We start from the raw sequence: 20,878 nt of genomic DNA on the forward strand, positions 1-20,878 counted from the left end.
GATAGTAGCTACTGATTTAAAAAACAAAACAAACCTCACCTTCCCTTCATTCCCCACCATGTATCACCCTCTTGTCGTGAAGCTGACAGTTGACTTCGGCATGCGACCTGAGCGCATGACATTACAGCATGTGCCCCATCACATGCTCGCCGACGTTAGAAGCTGGCCCCGATTGGCCGGCAGCATATATTGTCGCGCACGGACCCAATGTGTCTGTGTGCGACAATACACCAACTGGATGTGTGTCCGTCGGGCCTTGTAGTGGTTGTGACCACTGCGACGGAGGCCCTTATGCCCCTGGCTACTCTGTATATGGAAATTTGATACTGAATCGCACACATTTCTTAAAGGGAGCTGTCTCACAAACAACCTTGTCACAGGACTGCTGATTACTGTATAATCGCAGAGGGTCTGGCTGATGAGAACCATATCAAATCATCCAGGTATCTGGGATTGTCTAAAAGGAGCAGTAGCGAGTATGTGCGACCACTGATATAGACAGTGGATAATAATTTTATTTCTTTAGCACTAACATATTCAACAGTACTTTACATAGGGGACAATAAAGACATTACAGAATAGCACAGAACTCCGATACCAAGACGAGTGAAGGTCCTGATCACAAGTGAGATATAGCTGTGGTCACACGTGTTCAGCACTGCTCAATTCACAAAGGGTCTTTGTGACCCCCATTCCCGGAATCAGTGGGAGACCCAGCAGTTGGACCTCCAATGATCATACATGTATGACTTATTCTGAGGATGGGAAATAGGTTTATTCGACAACCCCTTCATATATTAGTATCAATGTATTTGGCACAGCATGTAAATGAAGATGAGACATCTGCAAGGGTGACAATGGCCAATCTACCTCCTTGGAGGAAAGTTCATAACTAGTGGCAAATATGTACCACCACCACGTAGCCAGAAAATATGGTGTCAATGTGGGATATCGGCAATAACAAAATCATTGCAGGTAAAAAAATGCCCCTTCATAGTAAAATATCAGAGGAGACTTCAACTGGCTCTGTCCATTCGTGGTCATTCTTTGCACATCATTCTTCTAATGTTGTAGGAATGGGCCCATATTTTGAGCAATCAGGCAACATTTCAGAAACCAGAAGAATGGGGTTCCTACAAACCTGGCCTTCCATGCTCACGAAGAAGACCATGCAGAGTCTAGGGGAGATCGTTCCTCCACTTGATGGGATGAGTAAGCCCCAAAATTAGGATTCTTCGTGACTATATGATGACACAAATGACTATCTCAGGTTCCCAGAGACCTTTCAGTCCAGACTTCCCTACTGTGACCACATGTTCTGTGCAGTAGAGCGTAAGCTTTGCAGAATATTATTACATTCCTCCAATATTTCACCCTTCACCTGTCCCGCTCCCTTGGGGCCACTTGTGTGTAATACAGAGGAAGAGGTTTTAAGATTTCTAATTTTAGTCATCGAACTTGGATCCATCAATGCATTCAGGCATAGAAATAAATTTATAGTTATCTCAGGCTGGCAGAATATTGGAGCGCAAGCTCTGCAGCTCAGGAAGTACAAGGTTTATTCCGCTCCCCGGCTCCGATATTACGGGTCTAGCTGCTCAGTTCATTGGAGTGTAAGCTCTTCTGCGGGGGGATTAATGCACTCGGCCCGGAATTCTGTCATTGCTGCTATTATAAACCATTGCTCATTTAAAGGATACAAAAAAAAAAAGATTGTTTTTCTTTCCAGGGGCATTAAGGGGAAAGAGAGGGGAACAAAAAAAAAAAAAAAAAAAGTAAAAGTGCGAAAGTGCCGGAGATTATAAATGGAGAAATTGTGGATGGCAGAGAGCGGGCGAAGAGATAACTACGTGAGGCAGATACTAAAACCGGGAGAATTGGATGGAGAAAATGAAGGAAAGAAATAATGGGATATAGGGAAAAAAAAAAAAAAAAGGTAAAACTGAGCAGCGAGGGGGGAGAGCTGAAAAGAGTGGGAGGCAGCAGAGAGCGCTTATCATAGGAGCGGGAGAGACAGATCCCAGATGGCTGAGATACCCAGCTGAGGGGCTGAGTCACCAACATTAATTTTAGAATCGTCAAGTAGAAAAACATGCCTTCCTTATGCGCCCCATCCATACATCTGCGTACCGGAGGATGTACTGCACACTCAGAATCTAAGACCAGAACCGATTTTTTATTTTGTTGAAAATTTGTTCCGTTTAGCCTTATACTGAAAGGCGCTGCACTGAATATCGCTGCGGTAGCATCTGTGGTGTACGGACTGTAGTCACTAACCACAAATCGCCCGCCGAGGTCATCACTCACATCAGCCCTTCTACCCAGCGCAATCTAATCTGGATCAAATCAGTCACAAATTTTGCCACAAACCCCTTAGATATGGATTTGCTGCAGACAGGCCATGGGTTTCACGCTATGCAGTACAAAAGGCAAAATCCGTGTGGAAGAGATGTTGTAAAGTACTTGACAGAAAATCTGCAGCGGCCTTAGAGTTATGTGCGGTACGTAGTTATGAAGGCAAGGTGTAAAAAAAAAAAAATAAAATAAATAGTACTCAACTCATACCCTAGACCTCCCCCCTGCGCCTTATGGCCCAGCGCTCCTTCTCCACATCCTGATGAGCAGCCCTACTTCATGCCCTGACGCACATATTCAGCCCTCGCCATGCAGCCCTCCATCTTCCATGCCCTGACGCACATACTCAGCCCTCTCCATGTCCTGCTATGCAGCCCTCTACATTCTGCCGCGCAGCCCTCCTTTGCACACCTTGCCGCACCTACTCGCCCCTCTACACGCCCTGCTGCGCAGTTCTCCATCTCCATGCCCTGTCGCACATACTCCTCCCCCACCCATGCCCTGATGCGCAGCCCTCCTTATACATACCCTGCTGAAAGTACTCCTCCCATGCTGTGCCTCACAGCTTCCCCTGACCACATCCTGAAGCTCAGCGCCCCCCTCCATGCCCTACCGCGCAGCTTTCCAATTCATACCCTGTCGCTCAGCCTCCCTTGCCACGCCCTGCCACCCAACCTTCCCCTCCACGCCCCATTGCACAGCCTCCCGCGCCCCGCTGTGCAGCCTTCCCCTCCACACCCCGCAACCTCCCCTCCACGCCCTGCTGTGCAACCTTCCCCTCCACGCCCTGTTGTCCGAGTACTGTAGCGGGCTCATACATCTCTCTGACAGAATTTTTCTGCCTCTGTAAAAAACATACTTGTGATTCCGCTATGTGCATAAGCTCTCATATCATAACCATAAATAATACCAGCAATAATAAACTCATAAGCGTCTTCTATTCTATCTCAGCTCTCCAGTACATGACGTGGAGATTGCTATAGATCTATGTTATTTCATATCCCCTTAACTCCTTCATTCCCTGGGGGCAGAATGTTCCCTCATCAATCTACATCGCACTTATCGCTCTGAGAACAGGACTGAAGGTCAGGTGGAGGTCGCACAGGAAGATGCCCCTGAGCCTTCTTATCTAAATGAAGACAGAGTGAGCATCCCACACACATGGGCGGCCATGTTAGCCAGAGATGGATACCCCTGACACGGTGTTAATTATTTGTAATAATCAGATTTTGCTGATCTGATCTCAGGATTCCTTACTGGTTATTTTAATATGCATATTGCCTGAAAAGAAAGTTATTAAAACCTAAAAGATTTTCCCTTGTAATCGGGAAAAGGGGGAGCGACAATCTGCAACTAGACAAAAAATTCAGAGATAGGAGTAAGCGTATAATATAAGGACATTTTGCTGACCAGAGGCCTACAAAATGAACGGGTACATACATACATACATACATGTTCTTGTTGTGGACATGGATGGGTCTGCAGGAACCAGAATGAATGCCATGTTTAGTATACAGAGAGCGCTTTATTGGCTCCTATCTGAAAGGCCAGAAGATCCCATGGATAGTAGAGAACGTCCAACTTGAGAATATCCCTTTAAAAAGGTAGCCATACAGTTTAGTCAGCTGTTGACAGACTTCCAATTCTCCCTCCAGCAAACAAACACGATCATCTTGGCGGAGAGTGCATATGTTTTCTGATTTTCCCTTCACTAGCAATATCCAATCACTCACTAAACTTTCCTCTCTCCAATCTATCCTGAATGCAGGAGCCAGGATCATATTTCTGTCCAGCCGCTACACCTGACACCACCATGCTGTTCCAGTCATTGCACTGGTTACTCATCTGCTACAGAATACAACATAAAACATATTACTTTCACCCCCAAAGTGCTCTACAGTTCTGCACCAACCTACATCTCCAGTTCTCTGGATTGCACTACACCGGATCATCCGGTGAATTTCTGGTATCAACAGTTTTATGCGAGTTTTAAAAATGCATATCTTTAGACTGTCCTAATCACATCTAATTGCTCTCGGTTTCTAAAGTTTGCTCAAAATCTGGTCCCATTGTCTGCTCCCACACCCTCCATGCATTTTATATCTGGACTATATATTATAATGATGACTGAACCTTACACGTCAAGTACTTTTTTTTTACCTTTCTTGTCTCTCCTACTTATAGATCATAAGCTCTTGCGAGCAGGGCCCTCAGGCCTCTTGTTTGATTGTTGAATTATGCGTTATCTGATATTGTTTGTACATGTCAACTCTCATTTGTAAAGTGCTGCGGAAAATGTTGGCGCTGTACAAATAAAATTATTATTAGAAGACCACATTCACACATGCATGTGAGTGTTACCATCTGGAGAGAAATGGACCAATTTTTTGGTTGCTTTTGTTTTTTTTTTCTAATTCCTTTATTTTCTCAATGAAGAAGGGACTGTTTGGACTTATTTTTTCCTACCTTGACTCTTGACCATATATCAGTTCAAAACGGTTGAAATTCAGATGGAAGTACAAAGTCTGTCTTCTGTGTTCCATCCGATTCACATGGATCACCATAGGCTTTAATAGTTGGGTCTGACCCAGATCTGTTTTTGTAACTGATGTGTTTATGGATCAATGCACTAGACATATCAAACGGACATGTGAATGTAGCCTCAGGGAAAGAGGAATAAGGAGCCTCCAGATACCTCTGGTAGTGGCTTACCTCTTTCCAGAACAAAAGGAAGGGACAGCACTAGGACATGTGAATGAAGCCTTAGGGAGAGGGGAATAATAAACCCTCGGACACTTCTGATGATGGCTTCTATCTTTACAGAACAAAAGCATCAGGAATGTTGAAACTCAACATGACCAACCCTTCTCCCCACCCCACCATCCATCCATTCCCACCAGAAATCTAACATCTGTGCGGGGAGTCAAGACCCTGTGGGTTTGGAAGTCATTCATTAAATGTGTAGGTCCACACACAGGACAAAAAAAACATCAGATTGAAAGCAAATCTTGACCTAAAACATTATGCACCAAATAGAAGCCTGGTCCAAAGCCAATCCCTCAAAACACAATTTTGGCCACTATATATGTTAAGTCCTTAGAACTGTTTTGGCCACCAGTGACTGACTTTTTTAAAGTTATCTTTAAGTCTTTAAACTGAGCATGCATGGACGATTGTCATGATTCTCAATGGCGAGAGAACATAGCCCAGCATATATGAGAACTAGCTCTTGGAAGATGGAAACTATACTGACCATGAACTAAACCTGCCGCACAACTAGAAGTGGCCGGGTAGCATGCCTACGTTTTTTATCCCTAGATGCCCAGCGCCAGCCGGAGAACTACCTAATCCTAGCAGAGGAAAAGACAGTCCTGGCTCACCTCTAGAGAAATTTTCCCAAAAGGCAGACAGAGGCCCCCACATATATTGGCGGTGATTTTAGATGAAATGACAAACGTAGTATGAAAATAGGTTTAGCAAAATCGAGGTCCGCTTACTAGATAGCATGAAGACAGAAAGGGCAATTTCATGGTCAGCAGAAAACCCTATCAAAACACCATCCAGAAATTACTTTAAGACTCTAGCATTAACTCATAACACCAGAGTGGCAATTTCCGCTCACAAGAGCTTTCCAGACACAGTAACGAAACAGCAGCTGTGAACAGGAACAAAATGCAAAAACACACAAGGACAAAAGTCCAACTTAGCTAGGAGTTGTCTAGTAGCAGGAACATGCACAGAAGACTTCTGATTACATTGTTGACCGGCATGAAACTGACAGAGGAGCAAGGTTATATAGCGACTCCCACATCCTGATAGGAGCAGGTGAACAGAGGGGATGATGCACACAAGTACAATTCCACAAGTGGCCACCGGGGGAGCCCAGAATCCAATTTCACAACAGACGATATTTAGAGATAACAAAGGGCTTACATAAAGTAGAAGTAGATAAAGCTGCCATGAGGTCCTCAGGGAATGTGGATCTAAGTGGCAAGAACCTGCGTAGAACTCCCTTCCAGAGGAGTGGGGAAACTGAGGAATTGATCCAAGAATATGGCCTTTCTTGGGCAGGGTACACTTTGATTGTTGCTAGGGGGTTTCTCTCTTCTATGTACTACAGGAAACTATAGCTGAATGTTCAGATGTTATGTGGAGATTGACATCTGGTTTCTGATCACTAGTCTGCACTGCTCATTCCATCCAGATACGTGTCATCTATGGCCAACCAAATGGGCACTGTGATGAGACCACATTTTATCTTAATTAACCAGACATTTATTTTCAACTAGCCAGGAGGAATAAACTTATCTATGTATTGAATTTTGAATTTTTGTTATTCTTTTTGGTCGGTCAAGAAAACACAGACTTTTGTTCGTATAAGTCTGTAATATTGACTTGTAAGTTGACATTTGATGTAACAAATTGTGCTGTTATCCTGGATGACTAGAGAAGCAGCATAACTGAACAATGATGTTCGCTGACAAGTTGGTTACACATTGTCCAGGCTAGCTAGCTTGTTGACTTGCAAAACAGAGAAGGAAAAACTGCAAAAACTATGCAAATAGATTAAATAATTAAACAATGTGAGTTGATCTCATCACTATTCTTCCCCTTTACTTCTGGATGCTGGCTTGAAGGACAGTTGCCAACTATAAAAAGAAGATATATGCGCTTCTGTAATATATACCTCCATTGACAGACATACCTCCTGACAGCCAAGAGATCCAGAGATCAAAAAAACCAGAGACTCTTTACAGGACTGCAGACAAGGCATCATGCAATACAGATATGCTCCACTGACCGTCGCTGAACCACCATGGATATGTTTGAACCCACCATTTACATGAGCCCCATGGATATGTTTGAAAAAGCAGGAATGGGACCCACCAGTCATCTGGCTCCATAGAGATGTTCGGAGAAGCCAGGTTGCGACCCTCCGGTCAACTGGCCTTGCACCTCAATGGGCTGTCCTCTTCCTAAGCTTGTCATTACCTCCTCTTTGTGTGCGTGGCACAGGTAGGGAAATCGGCCCTGGAAGCTCTGAAATAACAGCTGCTCTTATCCCAGTTAGTCAGCGGAAGGATGAGACTCTCTAATTTTGCACCATCTTGGGTATTTTGCTGGGACTGTTCTAAGTGTTATTTGACTGTTCTGTGGTTCAATAAAGTATTGCCATGCTGTTTTACCCTCACCCTGTGTTTGAGTAGTGTTATGCCTGCAAGGAAAGGAGAGCCCGCCGTGTCTCCATAGGCACGTCCTATGGTCAGGAGATTCAGTGGTTCTAAATAAATGATCTTACAGCTTATAGTGGACATTATCTGCACTGAGGTCACGGGTATTGCCGTAGTATCTACACACAGATACATCCCCGACATGATAAAATGTGATTAAATGGGGCTGTATCAAGAGTAATCATGTCAGACTGCCAACCTCATGCTACCGGCCTATTCATCAAAATGACATTTATTTAGTTTATGATATTTCCTAATCCTATACAGACGTAAGGACGACATCTCTCACAAAGACCCCCTACACTGTTGAAATCTATTTACTTCACAATATCAGTTGTCTCACCAGTGGTTCAGTCAAATGTAGTACATAATGATTCTAGAAAAATCAGCTTAAACTATTGTGACTACAAACCATATCAAGCAGTGCTGAAGTGTAAGGCTATGTGCACACGTTCAGGATTTCTTGCAGAAATTTCCTGAGCAAAACCGGACATTTTCTGCAAGAAATCCGCATGCGTTTTTTTTTTTGCGTTTTTGACGTGCTTTTTGCCCGTTTTTGACGCTTTTTTTCCCGGAGCTTCTCAATGCATTAAATAGCGAGAAAAACGCAAAAAATCTGCAAAATTAATGAACATGCTGCGTTTTTTACCGCAATGAGTTTTTTTTGCGAAAAAACGCATCACGTACACAAAAATTGTGGAATACATTCTAAATGATGGGATGCATAATGTATGTGCTTTTTATGCATTTTTATAGCGAAAAAACGCGAAAAAAAACAAGCGTGTGCACACAGCCTAAAGCGTGACCTATGAGACCCAAACATTTCAGTTTAGACTACCTTATACTCCCTTTAGATATGCACCCATGGACGAAGCATTTCTTGCAAAACGCGCGTCGGGTGTGGTGGGTCCTCCGGGCGCTCGCCCATTGGTAACTATGCCTTAGGTCCTTGTATATATATATGTCTGATCTTTACTTACATTACTGACAGTGTTGCATGCCTGTTTATTTTGTGCTTTTACCGTGGTCTTACTTTAATGTATACACTTTTTGCACTTTATGGCCCTGTGGTTTGGGTCTATTGAAATATTATATCTGGATCAATCAGTTCATGTATTAGGTGCAAACCCTTTTGCTGCACTATGAAGTAGGACTTGGGGGTGTTGTTCGGCGGTATCCCACCGTTTTTTTCCTGCAATTTTGGGTTATTTTGTGCTTTTGTATATGAATACTATTTAATAAAGATATATATATATATTTCTAGTACGTTGCCTGTGTGAAGCTACCCTTTTAGGTTTTGTTGTCCCTTTAGATAAGGTTGAAGTCACTTTCCATACCTCTGCTCTAACGCAATGTTTCCCCAACCAGTGGATTTGGGGCCACATTTTGCCATAAAAAATGTTATTCTTCTTCCACCATATCCACACACACACACGACGTGTGCCGGCGCATGCGCAGTGATGTTTTTGGCTCCGCCTGTAGTAGGGCAGGGTATAGTGCGCATGCGCGAGACGGTGATTTCACTGAGCAGCCGTGGGATTTCACCCGGCTATGTGGATGACACAGGAGGACTCACCCACGTCAATCAAAGCAGGGAGGGAGGGGAGAGAGACCCCAGAAAGGACGCCACTCCAACAGGACTGGTGACCGGTTCCCTGTGAGATTCTCTCACCTGTGCAATACTAAGAAAATCCGGAAAACATGATCTTTTGGGGGGCCGTAAGAATGGGATTTGGGAAACACTGCATTAGATGAACGTTGGTGAGCCATCTGATGTGTGGGTGGCGGTCAGACTTTCCTCCTGATGGCACAAGTCAGGAGAAATAATGATTAGGCAGTTGGATTCCAACATGCCTGACCATTTTATCATCAAAGGAAATAAGTCAATCCCGGAAGAGGCTTATTTTCTCTCCCTTATGTAAACCCACCTTTAGATAGAAGATATGCGCACAAAAACCAGTAAGGCTATGTTCACACGCAGGATTTTTTTTTTCTTCTGAAGCCAAAACCTCCTCTCTTGGCAGTAAAAACGTAGGTTTTGCTCCACTTTTGCGGTGTTATTTTTGCTGTTTGCGGTTTAATAACAGTTTGTTTTATTCACCAAAAAAATGCAGCAAAAAACGAAGCAGAACCAGTTGGCGGCATTTTTTTGTACCCTCTGCTTTCTATGGCTGCAAAAATGTAATGTGCGAACATATCCTAAGGGCTAGTATCAGATATATCCACAATTCGGTTTCAGATACTATATTGCACCTTGACGTGGTGGTCTGTCTTATGCTAAGCAGCCAAAATGTCCCATTAGTCTCCGGCCACATAGCTATGGTGTGAGCGGAGTCATCTTTCCTCCATCTATTATATGTTATTCGAATGTTGGACCGAATCCAGAGCGCGAACGACGGCTATAAAGTCTGCACAGTATATTAAATACAAACAGTAGTATATTATAGGAGTGCGGGGGCAGGGACCTGGGACATGATCAGAAAGTGAATATTCTTCACGCTCGGAGATAAGTGATGAGGTGTCTCCTTGGCTGAGCGCTGGGGAGAATACTAAGCAGGATGTGGGAGATCTGTGTACACAGCCAGCGATACAGAGCCGGGCTATCCCTCACCCCCACGCGGCACCGAACCACGAGCTGGGAATAATCCCCGATAACAACAGCGGATCAGTACGCAACGAAGGCAAAACAGGATCCAACAAAGCCTGCCATGTATACCAAAAACTGGGGTGAGGGTACTGGGTACGAAACCTTATAATTTGTCATTATTAGTGATGGGCGAACGGGTTGGGATAAGACGTTATCGGAGCACGCCGGAGACACTCGGTTAGCACCCGAGCGTGATCAGATAGCACCTTATCCCAGCACGTTCGTTCATATCTAGTCATTATTGGATACAGGTATATGACGACACAAACAACTGGGACTCCATTCCATTCTCGAGCATCCGGAGTTACGCCACAGTTGGCGACAGGTTGGAGATCCCTTTAAACATCAAAGTAACAGGGTCTTATCGTGCCCATGCACAATAGAAGAACGTTGGCCAAACCCACCAATTTCGGCAGGGCGGATAGACCAACTGATTTCTCAACCATCCCTCAACAGCAGATGTCATGGAAAAGAAGTATCGGACATGCTGGATTTTAATATACCCGATCCTTTTTTCCTGAAAGGAAATAAGCTGCCATCAGCGGTGCTTGGCAGCAACTTTTTTACCCTTTCAAATCAATGCCTAGATGGAAGGGTGGGTACAGCACCACTTTCGACCTAGCATGGTACAGAGTCATTCACATACTATAGCTACTGTATTGTGAGTCCTTGTGGTAGACTAGACAATGATTTGCTGATGGTTAATTTTGGAGTCATACACATAGCAACCCGCATAGGATAAGCCACGGATGTGTGAAATGAAGGATCTCTGTCCCCTTTCCCAGTGGAAAGATTTGGATACCAGTTTGAAAATTAAGCTGAAGGTCAAGTATTTAACTCACCTCCCACAGGTGTAAAAGACCTTTGTCATTTAGTAATCGTTTGTATTTGATTAAATGTATGAAATATTTGATGAGAAGATTTTTAGAGCATTTTAGCAATCAGCCTTTTGTGCCTATTTGTTCTCTTAAGCAGATTAATATTGGGGGCACAGGTATGGGGCTATAGATACATTCACAGATTTACTGTATGTGCCATTATCTATACAGAGCATCTACAGATCTACTATATGTACAAACACCATCTACAGAGCATCTACAGATCTACTGTATATACAAATACTAACTACAGACTGTCCACGGAGATCTAATGTACAGTGGGTACAGAAAGTATTCAGACCCCTTTACATTTTTCACTCAGTTTCATTGCAGCCATTGCGGCCAAGTACAGAGATATCCTGGATGAAAAACTCTTCCAGAGTGCTCTGGACCTCAGACTTGGCCGAAGGTTCACCTTCCAACAAGACAATGACCCTGAGCACAAGGCTAACATAATAGAGGAGAGGCTTCAGAACAACTCTGTGACCATTCTTGACTGGCCCAGCCAGAGCCCTGACCTAAACCCAATGGAGCATCTCTGGAGAGACCTGAAAATGGCGTCCACCAACGTTCACCATCCAACCTGACGGAACTGGAGAGGATCTGCAAGGAAGAATGGCCGAGGATCCCCAAATCCAGGTGGGAAAAACCACAGACAAATGGCTGTACTAGCTCAAAAGGTGCTTCTCCTCAATACTGAGCAAAGGGTCTGAGTACTTATGACCATGGGATATTTCAGTTTTTCTTTTTTAATAAATTTGCAAAAATTTCTACATTTCTGTATTTTTCAGACAAGATGGGGTGCAGAGTGTACATTAATGAGAAAAAAAAATGAACTTTTTAGAATTTACCAAATGGCTGCAATTAAACAAAGTGAAAAATTTAAAGGAGTCTGAATACTTTCCGTACCCACTGTACGTACAAATACCATCTATAGAGCATCCATATCACTAATGACTTTGCCTCCCGGTGATCAGAGTAATCCTGCTGATCACCGCATACCAACAATCAGAGTAGTCGATAACAGCACAGCTCTGTACGCCATGTAGTGGCCGTTCTTGGGTACTGCAGCCAAGATCCTATTGAAGTGAATGTGATTTGAGCTGCAGTAATTAGGAATGGCCAATACACGGTGTACAGAGCGGCGCTGTCCTATTCCTGTATAAATATGGGTGCTGCTGAGCTGCCGGGTGTCGGACCCCCACTGAACAATGATTTTGGTCATGGATCTGGCACTCACTGGGAATATTTGTTTTCTGCACTATTCCAATATACCCGAGTGTTTTCTGCCTCTTGATGGCGCTTGGTCTGGATAACGACGGTATACTTGGCTAATTATTTGTGATGGACAGATGCATCCCGTGGCCACGCGGTACACAGGCGGCCATTGTCCGCGGCCCTCCGTCTTGCATCCTCCTCCATTTCAGTGATTTTTTTTTCCCATCTCGGCCCAAAGATTTGAATTGTGTCCAAAATTGGCAGCAATTTAGCTTGTCAGGTCTAAGTGCTATTCATCCCTCGAGTGTTTTTAGCGAAAATGAGATCCATTACGGAGTGACAACAGCGTGAGGAGGAGGCTCCTATTTCCCCAGCATCGGGATGGGACATGGTCTTCCAGATGCTCGGCATGCTGGGCCACACTAATGCTCTGACCTGATCCTTAATGTATCACGCTCCAGCGTCCTCACACATGTATAATACCGTGAAGGAACAGATGATTGGCCTCAGGGAGACCAAAACATCCAACACCACGGAGACACCATCACGTGTTTCTCAACGCAGTGATCCAGAACACTGCCCCCATCCCTTATGGGAAATATGCAAATGCATGAAGGATAGCTGCGGAGACACCATCACGTGTTTCTCAACGCAAGCAGTGAATAGCCAGACCTTTCACCGGGAAGCAACAACCAAGGGAAGGGCAGCATCCCATAAAGGAAACATCCAATACAGGAAAACCACCTATGCCAAGCATGGTATCCATCCACAGACAGCTGTTTCGGGGTGTTTGCCCCTCATCAGTGTGGAGTAGGAATCTGGCTATTAGGAGCAGTGCCTAGTAAAAGGCTGTGAAGGAACAGATGATTGGCCTCAGGGAGACCAAAACATCCAACACCGCGGAGACACCATCACGTGTTTCTCAACGCAGTGATCCAGAACACTGCCCCCATCCCTTATGGGAAATATGCAAATGCATGAAGGATAGCTGCGGAGACACCATCACGTGTTTCTCAACGCAAGCAGTGAATAGCCAGACCTTTCACCGGGAAGGAACAACCAAGGGAAGGACAGCATCCCATAAAGGAAACATTCCTACTCCACACTGATGAGGGGCAAACACCCCGAAACAGCTGTCTGTGGATGGATACCATGCTTGGCATAGGTGGTTTTCCTGTATTGGATGTTTCCTTTATGGGATGCTGCTCTTCCCTTGGTTGTTCCTTCCCGGTGAAAGGTCTGGCTATTCACTGCTTGCATTGAGAAACACGTGATGGTGTCTCCGCAGCTATCCTTCATGCATTTGCATATTTCCCATAAGGGATGGGGGCAGTGTTCTGGATCACTGCGTTGAGAAACACGTGATGGTGTCTCCGCGGTGTTGGATGTTTTGGTCTCCCTGAGGCCAATCATCTGTTCCTTCACAGCCTTTTACTAGGCACTGCTCCTAATAGCCAGATTCCTACTCCACACTGATGAGGGGCAAACACCCCGAAACAGCTGTCTGTGGATGGATACCATGCTTGGCATAGGTGGTTTTCCTGTATTGGATGTTTCCTTTATGGGATGCTGCCCTTCCCTTGGTTGTTCCTTCCCGGTGAAAGGTCTGGCTATTCACTGCTTGCGTTGAGAAACACGTGATGGTGTCTCCGCAGCTATCCTTCATGCATTTGCATATTTCCCATAAGGGATGGGGGCAGTGTTCTGGATCACTGCGTTGAGAAACACGTGATGGTGTCTCCGCGGTGTTGGATGTTTTGGTCTCCCTGAGGCCAATCATCTGTTCCTTCACAGCCTTTTACTAGGCACTGCTCCTAATAGCCAGATTCCTACTCCACACTGATGAGGGGCAAACACCCCGAAACAGCTGTCTGTGGATGGATACCATGCTTGGCATAGGTGGTTTTCCTGTATTGGATGTTTCCTTTATGGGATGCTGCCCTTCCCTTGGTTGTTCCTTCCCGGTGAAAGGTCTGGCTATTCACTGCTTGCGTTGAGAAACACGTGATGGTGTCTCCGCAGCTATCCTACATGTATAATACCGACCACACGCTGCCAGCCGCTGGGGACGGCTAGCAATGCTGGACTGTGGCTGCGAGGTGGAAGCCAAAGACCAACAGAAAAGGGCCAGACGCCGAGTGCACATTTATCGGCACGATGGTTTCCTGGCACGTGGTACTTGTCCAACCACAGACTAATTTGGCCTAAATCAGTGCCATCTTGTAAAAATCAGAACGAATCTTCGTTTACCCTGAATAATTGAGAGGCGGACGAGGGATTGTAGGTGCAGCCGTGACTTGGCCAAGGACTTGTGACAGAAGCTTAGAGGAGGATCTCCCAAAAAGCCTTCATCACCAAGCCACAAGTTAGGTAACAAATGCATTATCAGTGGGGGGTCCAATACCCGGGGTCTCCACTGATCCAGAGAACAGGGTCCTAAAGACTCATGTGAATTAGTGTGAACTCCGCTCCATTCACTTCTACAGGTCTATAAGAGCTTGTGAATGTGTGACCACCGCTCCATTCCATTCTATAAGTCTATTAGAGCTTGTGCATGTGTGACTTCTGCTCCATTCACTTCTATGGGTCTATAAGAGCTTGTGAATGTGTGACCACCGCTCCATTGCCTTTTATGGGTCTATTAGAGCTTGTGCATGTGTGACTTCTGCTCCATTCACTTCTATGGGTCTATAAGAGCTTGTGAATGTGTGACCACCGCTCCATTGCCTTCTGTGGGTCTATCAGAGCTTGTGCATGTGTGACTTCTGCTCCATTCACTTCTATGGGTCTATAAGAGCTTGTGAATGTGTGACCACCGCTCCATTGCCTTCTATGGGTCTATTAGAGATTGTGCATGTGTGACTTCTGCTCCATTCATTTCTATGGGTCTATAAGAGCTTGTGAATGTGTGACCACCGCTCCATTGCCTTCTATGGGTCTATTAGAGATTGTGCATGTGTGACTTCTGCTCCATTCACATCTTTGGGTCTATGAGAGCAGTAATGTGCATGTGAGTTCCGCTCCATTCACTTCTATGGGTTTAAGAGGAGTAATGTGCATTTGTGACTTCTATTTCATACACTTCTATGGGTCAATGAGAGCAGTATTGTGCATGTGTGATCACCGCTCCATTCACTTCTATGGGGATGTGAGAGCAGTAGGGTGCATCTGTGACCACCGCTTCATTCACTTCTATGGGGATGTGAGAGCAGTAGCGTGCATGTGTGACCACCGCTCCCACAGATTGTGGATGGAGCATGGGTCACACATGCACACAGGAAACCTCAGTAAATGATGGAGAGCCCAGCAGCTAGATCCCACTGATCCTGGGATAGGTGATAAATAATGCAGCTGGAGTAACCCCTTTAAAGAGGGTCAGTCATCCCCCGTCTTAGTAAATATTTGTGTTCTTTCATTAGAGCTCTGTATTGTGATGTTCCTCTGTTAATCCACCCGAAAACGTGCCAGTATACTGACAATGTGAGGACGCCAGGACTGTTCACTGGCCAACAGTGAAAATGTTTCTGAAATGAAAATAGCTGGTTTGTAATAATTTTAGCATCCTAAAAACGAATATGTTACTTAAAAATCATTATTAGCTCTTGTTGCTGAGATACAGGTCATTTAAGATTATTATGCAGGAAAATAGGGAAATTTTGAATTTTCAACAAATGTGTATTGGTAAACCTGATTACAGACCTGTTGAACCAATGTCAGCCATTTTATAAATTGTGTCTGCATAGTTTGTACTAATTGAAGTCTCTTTCTCTTGTTGCAGTAATTTTGTGGAGAGAATTTACACTTTGAAAATGCCTCGTAAATGTGCAAATATTGTTAACAATTTTTGTTACGTGTGTGGTTATGTGACATTTGCCAACCAAAGAAGACCAATTACTCCACTTGTGAAGACTGCTTACCATCATTACTTTGCTTATACGTGGCACTTAAATACGTGGCACTTATACGTGGCACTTAAATACGTGGCACTTATATACGTGGCATTTTGAGACCTATAATTTTTCCACATTTTGGTCCACAGAGTCATGTGAGGTCTTGTTTTTTGCGGGACGAGTTGACGTTTTTATTGGTAACATTTTCGGACACGTGACCATTTTTTATCACTTTTTATTCCGTTTTTTGTGAGGCAGAATAACCAAAAACCAGCTATTCATGAATTTCTTTATACCGTTCTGCGTTTGGTAAAATTGATAAAGCAGTTTTATTCGTCGGGTCAGTACGATTACAGCGATACCTCATTTATATCATTTTTTAATGTTTTGGCGCTTTTATACGATAAAAACTATTTTATAGAAAAAATAATTATTTTGGCATCGCTTTATTCTGAGGACTATAACTTTTTTATTTTTTTGCTGATGATGCTGTATGGCGGCTTGTTTTTTGCGGGACAAGATGACGTTTTCAGCGGTACCATGGTTATTTATATCCATCTTTTTGATCGCGTGTTATTCCACTTTTTGTTCGGCGGTATGGTAATAAAGCGTTGTTTTTTGCCTCGTTTTTTTTTTTTTTTTCTTACGGTGTTTACTGAAGGGGTTAACTAGTGGGACAGTTTTATAGGTTGGGTCGTTACGGACGCGGCGATACTAAATATGTGTACTGTACTGTGCAATTTATACTCTTGTAATGAATTCTTCTCGCTACCTACAGCACATACTTCCATGGCGTGTATCTAAAAAACGAGAGCTAATTAAACAATTCTGTGGGTATATTTGAGTTTCTCGACCCAAAATTAGTAATATTTGCCTATTTTCATCAAAGAAACATAAAAAAAGTTGTTTTTTGTTGGCCTGTGTTATTAAATTGGGAACAGAAATATCAAATAAAACAAATAACAGGGAGCGTCTGCCCCTGGGGGAAAGATCAATGTCCCAGTGACCTCAAATAAGGAAATAACGGGAGGCAGCTCTTCAAAATTTCGTGGGAAACCACAGGGTGTGACGTTTTGGCTATATGTTAGCCTTTCTCAAGCTTCGTATAACCGTGCCCATCTATGCCATCGGGTGACATCATCACCATGGGACATCGGCAGTGACATCATCACCATGGGACGTCGGCAGTGACATCACCATGGGATATCGGCAGTGACATCACCATGGGACATCGGCAGTGACATCACCACCATGGGACATCGGCAGTGACATCATCACCATGGGACATCGGCAGTGACATCATCACCATGGGACATCGGCAGTGACATCACCATGGGACATCGGCAGTGACATCACCATGGGACATCGGCAGTGACATCACCACCATGGGACATCGGCAGTGACATCATCACCATGGGACATCGGCAGTGACATCATCACCATGGGACATCGGCAGTGACATCATCACCATGGGACATCGGCAGTGACATCATCACCATGGGACATCGGCAGTGACATCACCATGGGACATCGGCAGTGACATCACCATGGGACATCGGCAGTGACATCACCATGAAGCGTCAGGACCATCAGTGAGTACAAATAAAGGCCTAAACCTACGGGAGGCTCAACAAGCACAAGACGACAACAGTCACGAGGTCCATATATTATATGACACGGCGGTGCACCTCATGGTTGTGGTTCTCTGGCCTCAGGAACTAGTCGCTGCGCAGCTCCAGGGAGACTGTTACTCGGCTGCTCCTAGTCGTCTGTTAACTCTTGTCATGACAACGCAGAGTCCCAATGTCTATATGCAGAGCGCATGTGCGGGGCTTTTTTGCAGGCAGACTTGTATGATGAATGACGCCATTTATTATTTATTTTTACAAAAAAGAAATCAGGAAAAATTCCATGATGATTCCCCAAGGGTTATGCAAAAAAACAAAATAAAGTCTTACGCCATAGTTTTTTTTAATTTTATATTATGGGGTTAAAATGATCTGGCAGGAGGATTTTCCAGATAAATACGATATCAGCGATACCAAACTTGCATTTTGGAGTCCCTAAAGAGGACTAAAATCGGTGATCGTTGGATCGCTTGTTCTACATACTACAGTATATGGAGAATATGACGTTCCCCAATGAACAGCAGCCATGGGCGCCTTCATCAGACATTAATAGTGCAGCCATGGGGGTCTTCATCAGACACTAATAGTGCAGCCATGGGGGCCTTCATCAGACACTAATGCTGCAGCCATGAGGGCCTTCATCAGACACTAATACTGCAACCATGGGGGTCTTCATCAGACACTAATAGTGCAGCCATGAGGGCCTTCGTCAGACACTAATACTGCAGTCATGAGGGCCTTCATCAGACACTAATAGTGCAGCCATGGGGGCCTTCATCAGACACTAATGCTGCAGCCATGACGGCCTTCATCAGACACTAATACTGCAGCCATGAGGGCCTTCATCAGACACTAATACTGCAGCCATGGGGGCCTTCATCAGACACTAATGCTGCAGCCATGAGGGCCTTCATCAGACACTAATACTGCAACCTTGGGGGTCTTCATCAGACACTAATAGTGCAGCCATGAAGGCCTTCATCAGACACTAATACTGCAGCCATGGGGGCCTTCATCAGACACTAATAGTGCAGCCATGGGGGCCTTCATCAGACACTAATGCTGCAGCCATGACGACCTTCATCAGACACTAATACTGCAGCCATGGGGGCCTTCATCAGACACTAATACTGCAGTCATGAGGGCCTTCATCAGACACTAATACTGCAGCATTGGGGGTCTTCATCAGACACTAATACTGCAGCATTGGGGGTCTTCATCAGACACTAATACTGCGGAAATGGGGGGTCTTCATTAGTCACTAATACTGCAGCCATGAGGGGCTTTACCAGACAAATACTGCAGCAATGGGGGCCTTCATCAGGCACGAATACTGCAGCCATGGGGGCCTTCATCAGACACTAATACTGCAGCCATGGGGGCCTTTATTAGACACTAACACAGCAGCCATGGGGGTCTTCATTAGACACTAATACGGCAGCCATGGGGGCCTTCATCAGGCACAAATACTGCAGGCAAGGGGGCCTTCATTAGACACTAATACGGACACCCATCAGACACCCATATGCCAGATCATAATGCTTGAAAAAAGGCTAAGATATAGCCTAAATGTTGCATCATATTTGCATTATGATATACTGGTTTTCCACCAAATTTAGAGAGCTGCCTCACCTTTTCTACAATGTCAGGAGATGACAGGGTAGGGTAGGAACAAAAAACCCTCTTAATCTATTAAAGGCAGCCTAACTGCTTTGAAGATTACGCCAAAAAAAGCCAGACATCTTGCCTACAAGCATCAGGCCCTGCTAAGGGTTGGATGAAATGAACAAGTAGCAGGGACGTCTCCATTTTCACTTTTTTTTCCTCTATGAAGTGCTTAATTTTGGGGGATTTAATACCAACCATTAAAATGAAGTTGGTGGTGAAAGAGAATGAAGAAATGTAGATTGAAAAGAATGTTCTTCACCTCCAGATAGAGACTACGCCTCAGCCTCTAAATATACCATGGAAAAAAAATTACAAAATGCCAATCTTGATGAAACAGAGACAACTGGACCAAAGGTAAGTTTTTACTTTTGGGTGGGGTCCTCTTTAGCCTTTGCTTCCTTAGTTGGCTTATATAGCAAACACTGCTAACACTTTCTCTGCTCCTTCTCACTGCTGGTGATATCTCTCCAAATCCTGGTCCTCCTCACCACATCCCCACAGTCAGTTCTAACTCCCACCCACGCTCCATCACAAATTTCCATAACCTCTCTAACATTATACCCATTCACCCAGCCCCTGCTTCCCCAGTCCCACTAGCAGGAGCTCTGTGGAACGCACGCTCTGTCTGCAACAAGCTTCCCTACATCCATGATCTTTTTGTTACTACCAAACTTTCCTTCCTCGCCATAACCGAAACCTGGCTCACCCCTTCTGACACAGCCTCCCCTGCTGCACTCTCTTACGGTGGCTTTCTCACACACCCCGTCAAAGCAGCAAACATGGCGGAGGAGTTGGTTTTCTCCTGTCAGATTACTGCTTCTTCACCCCAATCCCACTGCCACCCTCTGCTACCCTCCCTTCCTTTGAACCTCCCCCTCCAACCTCCAACTGGCTGTCATCTATCGCCCCCCAGGGCCAGCCACCACCTTCTTTGACCACCTCACCACCTGGCTACTTTATTTCCTTTTCCGCGGACATCCCCACTATCATCATGGGTGACTTCAACATCCCCATTGACACTTCCCTCTCAGCTGCCACTAAACTTCTATCTCTCACTTCCTCCTTCGGCCTCACTCAATGGTCTTCTGCAGCCACTCACAAAGATGGTCACACACTGGACCTCATCCTCACCCGCCTCTGCTCCCTATCTAACCTCTCTAACTTACCTCTTCTTCTCTCTGACCACAACCTTCTCACATTCTCTTCCCTCTCCACTCCATGTCTACAATACCCATCCCACAAACTTTCACACCCTTGCAGAAATCTTAAACATCTTGACCTACATTCATTCTCTGAATCCCTCCTCCCTCTCACAAATATAAGTTCCTTACACAATGCGGATGACGCTGCCGCTCTATATAAC

General features: G+C 44.8%; 1 protein-coding gene across 3 annotated transcripts in view; it reads right to left on the reverse strand.

The window, feature by feature from the left end:
- PDE4A (phosphodiesterase 4A) overlaps window positions 1-20,878 on the reverse strand; it is a 903,909-nt gene that overhangs the window by 182,613 nt on the left and 700,418 nt on the right. Inside the window, exon 1 of one of the 3 annotated variants that reach the window (XM_077262041.1) lies at window positions 40-168. The exons of the other annotated variants lie outside the window; for them this stretch is intronic. Coding sequence (XP_077118156.1) covers window positions 40-122 — 83 coding nt within the window. The 5' untranslated portion in view covers window positions 123-168. Of the gene's footprint in view, window positions 1-39; window positions 169-20,878 lie in introns of those variants that run through there. 3 annotated transcript variants of the gene reach the window in all.

Source organism: Ranitomeya variabilis, chromosome 5 (assembly GCF_051348905.1).
Source record: "Ranitomeya variabilis isolate aRanVar5 chromosome 5, aRanVar5.hap1, whole genome shotgun sequence".
NCBI classification, from domain to species: domain Eukaryota; kingdom Metazoa; phylum Chordata; class Amphibia; order Anura; family Dendrobatidae; genus Ranitomeya; species Ranitomeya variabilis.